This window comes from Babylonia areolata, chromosome 35 (genome assembly GCF_041734735.1).
Source record: "Babylonia areolata isolate BAREFJ2019XMU chromosome 35, ASM4173473v1, whole genome shotgun sequence".
In the NCBI taxonomy this organism is placed as follows: Eukaryota; Metazoa; Mollusca; class Gastropoda; order Neogastropoda; family Buccinidae; genus Babylonia; species Babylonia areolata.
In genome coordinates this window covers 8,209,356-8,224,275 of record NC_134910.1, presented here as the reverse complement: position 1 = coordinate 8,224,275, position 14,920 = coordinate 8,209,356, and the positions used below count along the sequence as shown (strand labels likewise).

The window sequence follows — 14,920 nt, the reverse complement described above, 5'->3', positions numbered from 1 at the left end:
ATCTTGTAAAGCTTCTGCAACATGTTGTTAGGTGAAAAAATCACAAACATTTTGCAACACGTTGCTGGCTCACAGATAATATAGACCTATCAACAAGCTTTCTGATCCAGTGATTGGTGGCATTTGGGACACATAAACTTTAAAATGGAACTTTGAAAAATCTTGAAATGGTATGGACATACATTTGTACATCCTGGGGCAAATAGTGAAGCATTTTTGCAGATATCAGTTACTGGGCTCAGAAGAGTTTATATACATTGTGTATTTGATTTGCAGTCATATATTGATCAAGACATGGGGCTCAGGCACTAGCAGGTCAGCCATCAGGTCAGCAATCCCCCCCCCCCCCCTTTTTTTTTTATGTGTTGTAGCACATGTGTATCAGTCTGCACACTTTGACGTCTTCTTGAAACTCAAATTCTGGACAGCTCTTCATGCTGCAGTCAACGTTTTCATTAATCATAAGAAAGAGGTCATTTCAAGTTTGGTCTGACTCTGATGTTTCAATGTATGTAATAATACATCATGCTTGTCACTGGTGTGTTTCAGTTGTCTGATGATGTGGCTGGACAAGAGAGACAGACTGGACTGACAGACACCGTGTGCAGTGCCCTGACTGGCAGGGAGTCATCAGTGGGGGGGTATCAGTGAAATAGAAACTGGGTTGTCAGCAAGGCGGTGGTGTTTATATTTTCATCAACAGCAACAGCTACACACACACACACACAAAAAGACATTGGTAAGGACTAAGCAGAATACAATCTCATCCTGTGTTCAGACCTCAAGACTAAGTTACATGTGTAGGCTGACTAACACATTAAGCACAAAACAGCTGGTCAGTATTTTTATGAAGTTCTGGATATTTGGTCAGGATATTGAGAAGTTTGGTGGTTCTAAATCCTTGGCCTAACGTTTTTTCATTTCTTTTCTTTTCTTTTTTTTTTCATTAGAAAAACAGTGGTACGTTAGGAGAAGGACAATAACCATCCATTATTTCGGGGAGTATGGAGGGCCAGGACACTGCGGACATCTCATTACTCCCTGATGACAGCCCAGGGTCTGTGAACTCTGACGTCAAACAGAGGCTGAAGATGAAGGTGGTGTCTAGACAAAGTGTGTCGGGGCCGGATGCCGTCTCTGCACACGTACACTCTCCATTGGCATGTTCAGACATCCCTGTGGAGTCGCCTTCACATGTGTCTCCAGAGGTGTTTTCAGGTGCGTCTTCGCATCACGGTGACGAGGACAAGCTGCTGGAGACTGCACAACTCATCAAGGTAACTGAGTTTCCGTTTCCATTTCTCAAGGGGGCATTACTACATTTACACAAGTCATTCATAGTACTTAAAAGAGAGGACTTCTTGTACAGAATTTTGCCAGAGGACAATCCTTTTGTTGTTATGGTTCTTTTTCAGTGCGTCAAGTGCTCGCTGCACACATGACCTTGGGTTTATCATGACGTCTAAGTGACTAGGTGCTCAGTTTGATTTTCCAGTCAAGCTTAGGAGAAAGGGCGAGACCAGAATTCAAACCCAGACGCTCACACTCACGGACACTGTGATGGCAGATAACTATAAGCGTCTTAACCATTCTGCCACCTTTCTCCTTAATTGTGAACATTTCTGTCCTTGTCTTTGACTGAAGCAAAGATCTTGTATAGAACTTAGACAAACGACAGGTGTCCATTTTGTGGAGTTACATCCCCTGATTTGTTCTTTGTATATCAGTGGCCAGATGTCCCATGACCAGGCCCGCAGGACACACACACACACACACACTGGTTAACAGCTTTGACTTTTTTTTGACACTTGTGACTAGTGACTTGGTCTGGAGCTAGGTGATGACTACCAACTGACTCAAGACATAGGGATCCAGTTATATGACCTGACCTTTCTTTTGTCAATGGATGGATTCTCAATTTGTTACTGTTGGTGTCATGTGATACACTTGCAGAGAAACAGTAATGTGATCTCACTTTTCTTTTTTTTTCTTTTTGTTACTGATGGTGTCCTGTGATACACTTGCAGAGACCCCTGGAGGGTCTGGCATCAGGATCCTCCCCTCCAGGCACAGTGCAGGCTAGGGGACCTGTGCCCAGCGATGTCAGACTGCCCAGCAAGTGTGAAGGGCGCTCTCCACGCAGGGATCCACCGCAGCGCTGCGGTGTCTCCAAGGAGGAGGAGGAGGACGACTACCAGGTAGATGTGTACTTTGAGGATGGCGCTGAAAGCAAGCAGGACGGCGTGGCAGAGCCCCACACAGTGCAGCAGACCCCTGATGCGGGCTGGGTGGTGGATCAGGATGCTGTGAGCCGCGAGCTGAAGACGGAGCCAGACACGGAAGGGTCTGTCGCTGTGAACACTCCCCAGCCCCCACAGGCTGACATCGGAAGGGGGCACCGCCATGTGCTGAGGGGCAGGGGGAAGAGGAGCATGCCCGGTCTGGCTGGGCTGTCGTCGGTGCCCTTCAAGGTGGTGCCCAACAGAGAAGCGTTGTCCTCGCTGGTTCAGTCGTGTGTCAGCACTGGGTCCACGCTGCCCCCCATGCTGTGCCCTCTGCCGGTCAGCGCCGCTGATGGCTCCTCTGCCTCCCTTTCCCTCATGTGCACCGTGGGTCAGGACCATGCTGAACCACCTTCCTCTCTGCTGAACTCCACTGCCTCCTCTGATCATGGCGTGTCCTCCATGCCACAAGCTTCTGTTGGCCCAAAGGGCGTGTTTTCTCCTTCCCTCCACACCGCCGATGCCTTCGCTTTGCCTCAGACGTTTGTTGGCAGCACGTCTTCGTTTCCTGTCCTTTCACAGATTGTTGCGGAGCGGCTGGCTCGGTTGTTGTCGTCTGCTCCAGAGTCTGGTGTAAGTAACACGCCCACTGTTGTCACATCATCAAATGCGTCACAGTTAAGGGGCGCTGGTGACACCGTCGCCACACCTCTGTCAGCAGCTGGTGTGGAAGGTAGCAGCGGAGGTCCTCATGTTCCACAGATGTTTGGGAACAGTTCAGCGTCTGTGCCACAAACAGTGGTCAACACGTTCGGCACGTCAGCCTCCAGTCTGGCATCTGACAACACGTCTGCACCCTCCACAGATGTATGCACTTCGTCCTCCTCCACGGTACCGTTGACGTCAGTTGGTGCAGTACCTTCCTCTCAACCCCATACCTCAGCTAACAACACGGCGACGGTTCCCTGTCCTTCCCAGTTAGTTTTGTACCATGTGACCCCCATGCTGGTTCTCCCACAGGCAGTGTTTGATGACCTGGTCTCCTCCTCCTTGCCAGTGGAGGACAGGAGGGAGACAGGCAGAGCCTCAAAAGGTCGGACCAGGGCCACCCCTGCTAAGCTGTCCTGTGACAAGTGCAGTCAGACATTTCAAACATACAAAGCTCTGCAGAAACACATGCAGAGCCACGTTCACCGGCCCCACAAATGTGAGGAATGTGGAAAGTCATTTGCCGGCGCATGGCATCTACGTAAGCATCGGCTGACCCATGCCAAAGCTGCGAAAACGTTTGACTGCAGCGTTTGTCAGAAATCTTTTGCTTCACAGGTGGAGTTGGACGAACATGTGCAGGGTCATGCTGATGAGAAGCCTTTTGTTTGTGAAGTGTGCAATAAAGGGTTTTACAGTTCTGGTCTTTTGAACAAACACAAAAAACAGCATGCCAGCTCCAAGCATGTGTGCAATGTTTGCAACGAAACCTTCAAATCAGGGGCTGGCTTGAAAGAACATAAGAAGACCCATGCTCCTCCCAGCAGACCCACTCCCAAGGAAGTGTTGTGTGAGTTGTGCGGCAAGAAATTTGCAAGTGCAAGGGCGATGTGTAACCATGTGTGTAAAGAGAAGAAAAAGCAGGGGCTGCAGTCTCGCTCCTGTGGGACCTGTGGGAAGACCTTCCCATCCAGAGTGTGTCTGCAGATACACATACATTCTGCCCATATGGACTCTGCAGAGTGCTTGAACCTGGACAGAAACTTCTTCTCTGAACACAAAGACGGTGCCCAGCCAATGAAGAAACCCAAGAAAGCAGCGGAGCCCAACCCCGAGCGCTTTGTGTGTCCAGTCTGTGGCAAAGTGCTCAAGAACCTGACCACGCTGCATGTCCATGAGCGGGTTCACAAGCGGCCCTTCTCGTGCAAGACCTGCAACAAAGGTTTCAGCCACTACTACAAGCTTAAGCGGCACCAGCACGTGCACACCGGCATCAAGGACTTCACCTGCGAGGTCTGTGAGAAGAAGTTCATCAGCAGTCAGACTCTGAAGCTGCACTACACAGGCATCCACTTGGGTAACAAACCCTTTGCCTGTGAGGTGTGTGACCAGGGCTTCGTCACCAGACACACGCTCAAGCTGCACATGCTGAAGCACTCTGACAAAAAACCCTTCACCTGTGAGGTCTGCGGCAGAGCCTTCAAATATGAATGTGTGTTGAAGAACCACAGGCTGCTGCACTTCGGAGAGAAGCCATTCAAATGTGACATCTGCGACAAGGCGTATGTGTGTTCCAACTACCTGACGAAACATAAACGTCGTGCCCACTCTGACCCCAAGTACACCTGTGATGTGTGTGGGAAGACATGCTACTTTGCCAACGAACTGAAGAACCACAAATTGATCCATTCTGATGAGAAACCCTTCACGTGTGAGGTGTGCTCCAAGTCGTTCCACACACTCATCAGGCTGAAGAATCACAAACGCATCCATTCTGATGAAAAGCCATTTTCTTGCCACCTGTGCGACAAAGTGTACTCCAGTGCAGGAGTCTTGAACAGTCACAATCGGCGAGTTCACAGCGGCAAGTCCTTCACGTGTGAGGTGTGCAGTAAGACGTTCAAGCACTGCGACAGCTTGAAGGACCACATGAACGTCCACTTGCAGCTGAAGAACTTTGTGTGCGAGGAGTGTGGCAAAGATTTCTATTCCAGCAACTCCTTGAACACCCACAAAAGACTGAAGCACATGGACATTGAGAAACAGTTTGTGTGCAACGTGTGCGGCAAGTCTTTTCCTTTCCAGAGCTACCTGAGAGAGCATGAGAAGACCCACACCAAAGAGAAAACCCTGGTCTGCGAGCTATGCAACAAGGCTGTCAAGTACAAGCTGTCCAGACACATGAAGAGAGTCCATAACTATGTCAAACCATGATGATGATATCTGTGAGTCCATAACTATGTCAAACCATGATGATAATATCTGTCTATACTCATTAACACTGTGTGTCAAAGGATGAAAGGCACATACATGTGTATACGTCTGTACCAAGTGTTCACTGTCACAGTGTAGTAGTCTTAGTACTGAGAGGATTATCACTATGACTCGACAAACAAAAAATGATGAGTGGCTTAAATGAAAGTGCACAAAGACCATGCTGTTAACTAGTGTTAGTAGTCAGGCAGCTGTTCGCTCGCTCACTCCCTTTCTCTCTCTTACCTGTTTGGGTATAAAATAAGTTGTTGAATGAACCCATGATATGTAATTATCTCATATAATTATATAATATATGCATGTCCTCTTTTAAGAAAGCTTCTATTTGAAAATGTTTGACCTGATTAGATCATATCATATAACCCCATGTTTTTGTTGATGGTGTTTTGTCCTTGTCAGTCTATGTCATCTGTGTGATGAAAGCGAGGAATGTGTGCATTTTCAGGTATTTTTTTCCTTTCACTCTTCTTTTTACCAGAGAAAGTAGGGTGGGAACTGAGTTGGAAAGAGACCACACTCAAAAATTACTTTTATTGGGAGGGGTAGGGGTACACAAGAGAAAGATCCTTGTTGAATCCAGGGTGTGTGTGGTTTTCTTTTTTTCTTTCTTTTTTTTTTAACAAACCTTTTTCCCCATTTATCATTTATTCTTTTTTTTTCTTCTTTTTTTTAATTTAAATTCTGGTAGAACATTGGTCTTTTGTGCTTAGTTTATTAACCACTGACAGAAATCATGGTGTATTAACCCTTTCACTTCTGGAACTATATTATAGTATATATATGATTTTTGTAAAATAATAACCAACCTCTAAAAAATCAAAACATTAAATTAAAATCATGCTCAAAAGTATGTGTTTTGGGGGTTTTTTTTTGGTTTTTTTTAAAGGAAAATGAATGGAAAATATAATTATAAGTTAACCATTATAACTTTCTATTCACAATCATGGTTCTCATCAATTGCGACAGACAACAATTCATTCAAGGGAGTTTTGTTTATTTATTTATTTATTTGAATTTTTATCTTTTGGGTTTGAAAGTTCTTTTTGTTTTTGTTTTTTTTTACTTTAAGGATTTAAATTGGAATCATAGCACACACAGAGATTGGGAGAATGCCATCATTTAATAATGTCACAAGTTGATAAGTGATCCCTACAGAAATAAGTAGAAAACCTTGATTGATCTTTAATTTTACTTTTCAAAATCTGCTAGAGCAGTGTACAGAAGATATGACAAGGCAGTAAACACATTTTTCTCTTTGTCATAAATTACTCATCATTTTTGCACTGCAATGATAAGTTTTTCTTCGTCCACCATAAATTATTTAATAAATAAGAATTCATGCTGCCCGTATCATTGAGGAGTTCCTTCCCTTGGACCTGGCAGCCATCTGTTTTGTGCACAAGCCACAAAGCAAAAAGCCAGTTGTTGATGGCTGGTGGCCAGTTGTGAAAACTTATCACCAGAATCCATGGCCCGAAAGCACAAAATGACTTGTGCACAATTCCTGGCCAGCTGCTGTCAGCAACTGGATGGGCTTAGTAGGAATGCAGTGGAAAAAATATAAAAAAAACAGTGGAAGGACTTTTTCTTTTCTTCTTCTTCTGCGTTCGTGGGCTGCAACTCCCACATTCACTCGCATGTTCACGAATGGGCTTTTACGTGCATGACCATTTTTTACCCCGCAATGTAGGCAGCCATACTCCGCTTTTTTGGGGTGTGCATGCTGGGTATGTTCTTGTTTCCATAACCCACCGAACGCTGACATGGATTACAGGATCTTTAACGTGTGTATTTGATCTTCTGCATGCGTTACACACAAAGGGGGTTCAGGCACTAGCAGGTCTGCACATATTTTGACCTGGGAGATCGTAAAAATCTCCACCCTTTACCCACCAGGCGTCGTCACCATGATTTGAACCCGGGACCCTCAGATTGAAAGTCCAGCGCTTTAACCACTCGGCTACTGCGCCAGTCGTGTGGAGGGACAGGACTGGGCCCTATCGATGATGATGGATTCTCCTGTCGGACGGACGGATGAGTAGGCAGGCAGGCAGGCTTATCTGTCGGTGTGGAGTTCCAACATTACCCTGGTTGCCTGACTAGCACAGGTGACTTTGTTTTAGTGAAGAGGAGTTGTGCAGTCCCTTCCCCACTCTCTCGCCTACTGACGCTCACAGTCCCACAGGTGCAGATACTGCCACGTGAAGGACGGCCTCGGCAGGTGCAGGTTTTTTTTCTTTGGAGTTCTGTCTCCTAGGAGGACTTCCAGCCAAGGATAAGAGGGCCCTGTCATAACCATGCCAAGCCTTAGACATGGTAGACGTATGAATTCACTGCACCCCCGATAGCCATGAAAGGCTATCGGACCTTTAAGTTGAGCCCTTTTGCACACCATTCCAGTATCATTGTGATTACCTGTTGTTGTCATCATCATGTGTGTAGCTTACAAGAGAGTAGCAGCTATTGTTCTGGAACATGTCATGACAGCAATGACTGACTACATTTTCTCCCCGTCCTCTCTCTTTGTTGCACAGCAGAGACTTATTTGCTTTAACTTAAGGAGTATACATTAATGGCTAAGATAATATGTTGTGAACTGTTTTATTTTGCAGTTTTTTTGTTTTCAGATGTGGCAGAGGTTTTTGGTTTGATTTTTAAAGTGATTTACTTGGTCAGTTTTGATATTGTCCTGTGCGGTTGGTTGGAGCGGAATCAATGGTGTCAGAGTCAAAAAACTTTCTTCACTCAGTATTTCTCTGTAACCACCCCCCCCCCACCCCCACACACACCCTTCTTGTTCGGAATGTGTATATGATTTTTTAAAAATATTTTGTCAGTGATATCGTATATGTATCATATATCAATTTTTCTTGGTATTGTGTTGGTGGATTGATCTTTAATTAGATAAGACTAGATTTTGGAAAAAATAAAAAAAAATAAAAAAAAAAAATATATATATATATATATTGGGTAAAATCTTGTTATGGATTGTAAGCTGTATGCAGGAATATCATGTATGATCCTTGTGAAGAATTTCATGGATAGAAGTGTCAAAGATGATTTAGAAGAAAATATGTGTTTTAAAATATGAATTTTTGTTTGCAAACAATCATCATTAAATTTCAAGATACAAGTGATCAGTGTTTTTGGGTTTGTTGCAATTTTAATTTGATGCATCATAATCATGTTGCCCATAATTTTTTTTTTTTTTTTTTTTTTTCTGTTTTAGAAGTTATTTCTTAAGGCTATAATGTGTGTGTGTGCAAATATTCCTTGTGACCCTGGTACACTTGGTAATAAAGACATAATTCTATTCAGTTTGTTGGTGTTTGCTTGATTTGATCCATTGTTATGAATATCATTAATATTTTTTGACAAAATTAAGTGTTTGCTTTTTTTTTTTTTTTTAAATAACGGCTGCAAGATTATATGATTTAAAAAAAAAAATTTTTATAGTATGGATGTTGCAGTCTGTGTCAGCGATTGCAGAGGAACAATTGACGCATGTTCCAAAGAACATTGTGTCAACATCTGATGTTTGTCTTGAGGGAAAAGAGCAGAGATAAAAAGACATTGTGGACCTCTCAATCACTTGTGTTTGTTTTTTTTTTCTCTCTATACTCTTCTTCTTCTTCTGCGTTCACTTGTATGCACACGAGTGGGCTTTTACGTGTATGACCGTTTTTACCCCGCCATGTAGGCAGCCATACTCCGTTTTCGGGGGTGTGCATGCTGGGTATGTTCTTGTTTCCATAACCCACCGAACGCTGACATGGATTACAGGATCTTTAACGTGCGTATTTGATCTTCTGCACGAAGGGGGTTCAGGCACTAGCAGGTCTGCACATATGTTGACCTGGGAGATTGTAAAAATCTCCACCCTTTACCCACCAGGCGCCGTCACCGTGATTCGAACCCAGGACCCTCAGATTGACAGTCCAACGCTTTAACCACTCGGCTATTGCGCCCGTCATTCTCTCTATATATGTTGGCTTCATTTTTTTTTTTCTTGTGGTAGTATTGTTCTTCTGTCTGTAACATACTGGCCGACTATTATGTTACCACAATTCTTCAGGTTACCTTCCCAACTTGGGCACGTCAGGTGCTTTTTTTCTTTCTTTTTTTTTTTTAACTTATTATAGCATCTCCATCTTCTGGAAATACTGTAATGGAAATTTCATCTTTTCTATTGTTTTTTTGTTTTTTTTCCTTGAATTTCTTTTTGTCATTTTTCTTTATTTTGTGCCTTTCTAGGCTGTTCTTTTTTCTTTCTTTTTTTTGTGAAGAAAGACTCAAGAGCATTCTTTTTTTTCCTTTTTTTTTTGGACATGAAAACTGGGCATTCTTACTTAATATTTTATTGGGTTTTTTTGTGTACCTATGACATGAGTTTCCCTGTGGCATTTTTGTTTTTGTTTTTTGTATGCCTGTTTTGCATACTTTTGTGTGTATGAACTATTAGTATTATGTATGAAATTTGTATCATGCATAAATACAATTGTACTTGCACTTTTTTTTTGTTTTGGTATACACACATGAATTTATGACTGTATTTGCACCTAATTTCCTTCTCCTGGTTGGGATTTTTTTCTTTTTTTTTTCCTTCTCTCTCTCTCCTTTAGGTTTTACTGGATTGATATTGACAGTATTTTCAGCCTTGGTACGATATAGAGTTGTTGCCTGGGCAAAAAGCAACAATGATAAATGGATTATGCAGTGGGAAGCCAGTGATGGGAAGTTGTAGTTGTACATGTGGTCTCGCATGACATAAGATAAAGAGGTAACGAATGAGAATCTTACCCGTTGAAAATGAAGGACATCTTTTTTTCCAGACACAGGATCTGAAACAGTCAGTCTTTTGTGCCTTACATTGTTTTGTGCATCTTTCCTGTACACAGACTACAGAGTTGGGTTATGATTGGTGTGTTTGCAGTTAAAGGATGTATCTTTTTTCATTACTTGTTTTGTTTTTTGGTTTTTTTTTAAAGGGGGGTTGAGGGGGGGCATAGGGGGTTATACTGGCAGCCTTATATAAATTCTGTATGATGAATATTATTCATTGTTAGAGTCTGGGAACATAGAGACCAACCAACTACTTCGATACATTAATCATGGAACGGGATCTTGCTTTTTCTTGTGAAGAATCATTGAATCAGTGAATGTATTGAAGTGTAGAGTATTTTAGACAAATATGAATTTTATTATGAGTACTTTCTTGTCAGTAAATAATATTTTGATGACGTTGTTTTATTGATGACGCTGTTTTATACTTAAGTCCATGATTTGTTTTTGTATGCATGCATATATATGCATATATATATATATATTTGTTTTGATTGTGTGATGTGTAATCTTTAACTATGTTGAAAAAGAAAAATGATTAAACTGTCACTGTAAATATGGTGTCAATTAAAAGTTACCCATTGTCACTGGTTGTCCTTTCTTTTATTGTCTAATATAGATCTCTCTCTCTCTCTCTCTCTCATTGTTATTGATCATCGTTTCTTATATTGTAATCTGCATCCCTCCTTCTTCACAGTTTTGACTTACTGGTAGTTATACTCAGCTCACTCTCTCTCACACACACACTCCCTCTCTCTTGCTCTAACGTGTAGACATTTTTTCTGTCATTGTGTCAATATTCATTCAGTGTGTGTCGTCACTGTTGCCCCCTCAACGACCCCAACACATGTCAACCGTCTCTTCTGTCTCCTTCCCTGTCTCTGCTCTCACTTCAGTGAAGGAGGACATGACACAGCTGACATGCGTAGCACAGCCGTTGAACAGAACCACACATCCAGCACGACTATGAGGAAGAGACTGATGGCAGTACGATGAAATGAGGACACTCAGCAACAACCAATGGAAAAACCAGAGGAAGAAGATTAAGATGTATCAGCAGAATGACGGGCGCAGTATCTGAATGGTTAAAGCGTTGGACTTTCAAACTGAGGGTCCCGGGTTTAAATCTCAGTAATGGCACCTGGCGGGTAAAGGGTGGAGATTTTTCCGATCTCCCAGGTCAACATATGTGCAGACCTGCTAGTGCCTGAACCCCATTCGTGTGTATACGCAAGCAGAAGATCAAATACGCACGTTAAAGATCCTGTAATCCATGTCAGCGTTCGGTGGGTTATGGAAACAAGAACATACCCAGCATGCACATCCCCGAAAACGGAGTATGGCTGCCTACATGGCAGAATAAAAACGGTCATACACGTAAAAGCCCACTCGCGTATATACGAGTGAACGTGGGAGTTGCAGCCCACGAACGCAGAAGAAGAAGAAGAAAAAAAAATCCTTGAAGAAGGTTTAAACATACTGAAAATATGGATATTTAATTTATATATTTAATTGTGGATTTTTTTGTGTGTTTCATATTCAAACAACTCACTGTATGTGTGTAAACACTTTTTTGATGGTCTTCAATGAGTCTGTGTGTGTGTGTGTGTGTGTGTGTGTGTTTGTGCAGTCTCTCATAAAGATTTTATCATCCTTATCAGCGTTCGGTGGGTTATGGAACCAAGAACATGCCCACCATGTATGTCTCCACCCCCATCCTCCCCAAGACAGAGTATGGCTGCCAACATGGTAGTGGTAGGGTTAAAAAAACACACCTCAAGTCATACACATAAAAGCCCACTCATATACATACAAATGAACACAGGAGTTGCAAACCGAAACCAAAGGAGACGATGATAAATTTTGTGGGTTTTTTTTTTTCCCCTTTCCTTTGATACATGTGTCAATGAATGAGAACAAGAATTTTTTTTTCTTTCCTTTTATACACGTGTCATCAAACGAGAAGAAGAGGAAGAAACGAACGAGAAGACAAGTGTGTCAGAGTGAGAGGTGATGCTCTATCCGTGCATGGGGCTGATGTTCATCCCCAGCAGGACGGCTCTTCACAGAGACCAGGGCCAGGTTGCGTGGAGACAGGTGCTCATCAAAGACAGGTGAAAGGTCAGAGGTCAGGCCTTCCTCTTCCAGCCACCGCTGTCTGTCGCGCAGCACCGCCCACTCCAGCACTGGCTGCATCGCCACCTGCAGACACTGATCAATTCATGATCACCTGTAGACACTGATCAATACATGATCACCTGTAGACACTGATCAATACATGATCACCTGTAGACACTGATTAATATATCATCACCTGTAGACACTGGTCAATACATCATCACCTGTAGACACTGATCAATACATGATCACCTGTAGACACTGATCAATACATAATCACCTGTAGACACTGATCAATACATGATCACCTGTAGACACTGATCTATACGTGATCACCTGTAGACACTGATCTATACATGACCACCTGTAGACACTGATCAATACATCATCACCTGTAGACACTGATCTATACATCATCACCTGTAGACACTGGTCATTACATCATCACCTGCAGACACTGATCAATACATGATCACCTGTAGACACTGATCAATACATCATCACCTGTAGACACTGATCAATACATGATCACCTGTAGACACTGATCTATACATAATCACCTGTAGACACTGATTAATACATCATCACCTGCAGACACTGATCAATACATCATCACCTGTAGACACTGATCAGTACATCATCACCTGTAGACACTGATCAATACATCATCACCTGTAGACACTGGTCATTACATCATCACCTGTAGACACTGATCAATACATCATCTCCTGTAGACACTGGTCATTACATCATCACCTGTAGATACTGATCAATACATCATCACCTGTAGACACTGGTCATTACATCATCACCTGTAGACACTGATTAATACATCCTCACCTGTAGACACTGATCTATACATTATTACCTGTAGACACTGATCAATACATCATCACCTGTAGACACTGGTCATTACATCATCACCTTTAGACACTGATCATTACAATATCATCTGTAGACACTAATCAATACATCATCACCTGTAGACACTGATCATTACAATATCATCTGTAGACACTGATTGTTACATCGTCATCTGTAGATCAATACATCACCACCTGTAGACACTGATTAATACATCATCATAGGTAGATCAATACATCATCCCTTTATATATATCTTAAAATACATCATCACCTGTAGACTGTAATCAATACATCATTACCTGTAGAATCTGATCAATCCATCGTCACCTATAGACACTGATCAATACACTGTCACATGTAGACACTGATCAATTTATCATCTCCTGTAGACACTGATCAATACATCATCATCTGTAGACACTGATCAATATATCATCGCCTGTAGACACTGATCAATACATCATCACCTGTACTCTGGTTGAACACACACAGCTTTCTCCATCCGTGTGTGTGTGTGTGTGTCTGTCCTCACACAGACATGTATAGCGTTTTATCTGAAATCGCTAAAATCCCTGTGACACAGTCCGGTAGGAGTGTCTCAGTAACGCGACCTACATGTACTATTGCATTTTTGACTCACTTGTGTAAACAAAGTGAGTCTATGTTTTAACCCGGTGTTCGGTTGTCTGTGTGTGTGTGTCCGTGTGTCTGTGTGTCCGTGGTAAACTTTAACATTGACATTTTCTCTGCAGATACTTTGTCAGTTGACACCAAATTTGGCATAAAAATAGGAAAAATTCAGTTCTTTCCAGACATCTTGTTTAAAACAATATTGCACCTCTGGGATGGGCACAAAAAAATTAAAAAAAGAAGCCTAACTATATGCAAACTGCATTTACTGTTATATTTATATTTTTTGTATTCTCTAAACTTGGCACTTTGACCTCTTATTCTGACACAACAACAAGAGGAGTCATTATTATCATTTTTTGTTCAAACAGAAACTTCTTTTGCTAAACATGGAATTTTTATTTATTTGGAAACGTTTTGGTGCAAATAGTACAAAAAAGGGAAATTACTCTGTAATTAATGCTAGGGGACTTAATTTATCACAAGTGAGTCTTGAAGGCCTTGCCTCTCTTGTTGTTGTTGCAATAATTACAGAAAACACACACACACACACACACACACACTTGTAATATTTACAGACTATTGCACCCCTCCCACACACACACACACACAGACACTGCGCATGCATTCAACACATCAACTTACTGTGTAAGGCTCAACCAGTGGGAAGTATTTCCCGCAGTCCTCATACAGCACTTTCAGTCTATTCTCCGTTGTCTGTTTCTGTTCCTCTGAAATCACACAATCCCTACACTTTTATCAGCTATTTCCTCCATCCGTTACACAGCAATAGTCGTAGTAAGGGTAAGAATGACAATTTCTAAAGGCACCACCAGCAGTAGCAGTAGCAGTAGTAGTGGTAGTAGTAGTAGTGTTGCTTTTATCGTTATAATGATACTAACTGGGCATTCATTTTGCGCTTTAAACACCTCTCAAAGTGCTTTACAATAACATGCCATCTAGACACCAAGCACACAAGAAAAAAAAAACACACACAGAAAAACACACACACACACACACACACACAGAGAAAAACACACACACACACACACACACACACACACACACACACAAAAACACACACACACACACACACACACACAGAAACACACACACACACACACACAGAAACACACACACACACGCACACACACACATTATGATCACTTAAAGTGGAAAGACAAATTGAAGAAGCACACATACACACACACACACACACACAGAAAAAGACACACAGACACAGACACACACACACACTGT

The 14,920-nt window shown here is 42.3% G+C and overlaps 2 protein-coding genes across 2 annotated transcripts in view; one reads left to right on the top strand and one right to left on the bottom strand.

Annotated features, from left to right (window-relative positions):
* The first annotated feature begins 950 nt into the window (after positions 1-950).
* LOC143277880 (uncharacterized) lies at positions 951-7,951 on the top strand. Its single transcript, XM_076582829.1, has 2 exons — positions 951-1,277; positions 2,028-7,951. Exons 1-2 carry the CDS (start codon positions 1,005-1,007, stop codon positions 5,142-5,144), a joined length of 3,390 nt encoding a protein of 1,129 aa, XP_076438944.1. The 5' UTR covers positions 951-1,004; the 3' UTR covers positions 5,145-7,951.
* A 3,563-nt stretch (positions 7,952-11,514) lies between these two features.
* The window catches only part of LOC143277871 (uncharacterized), a 23,280-nt gene continuing 19,874 nt past the window's right edge, over positions 11,515-14,920 (bottom strand). The window contains exons 9-10 of the mRNA XM_076582810.1: positions 14,306-14,391; positions 11,515-12,257 (exon numbers count right to left, since the gene is read on the bottom strand). Coding sequence (XP_076438925.1) covers positions 12,045-12,257; positions 14,306-14,391 — 299 coding nt within the window. The 3' untranslated portion in view covers positions 11,515-12,044. The remainder of the gene's footprint in view (positions 12,258-14,305; positions 14,392-14,920) is intronic.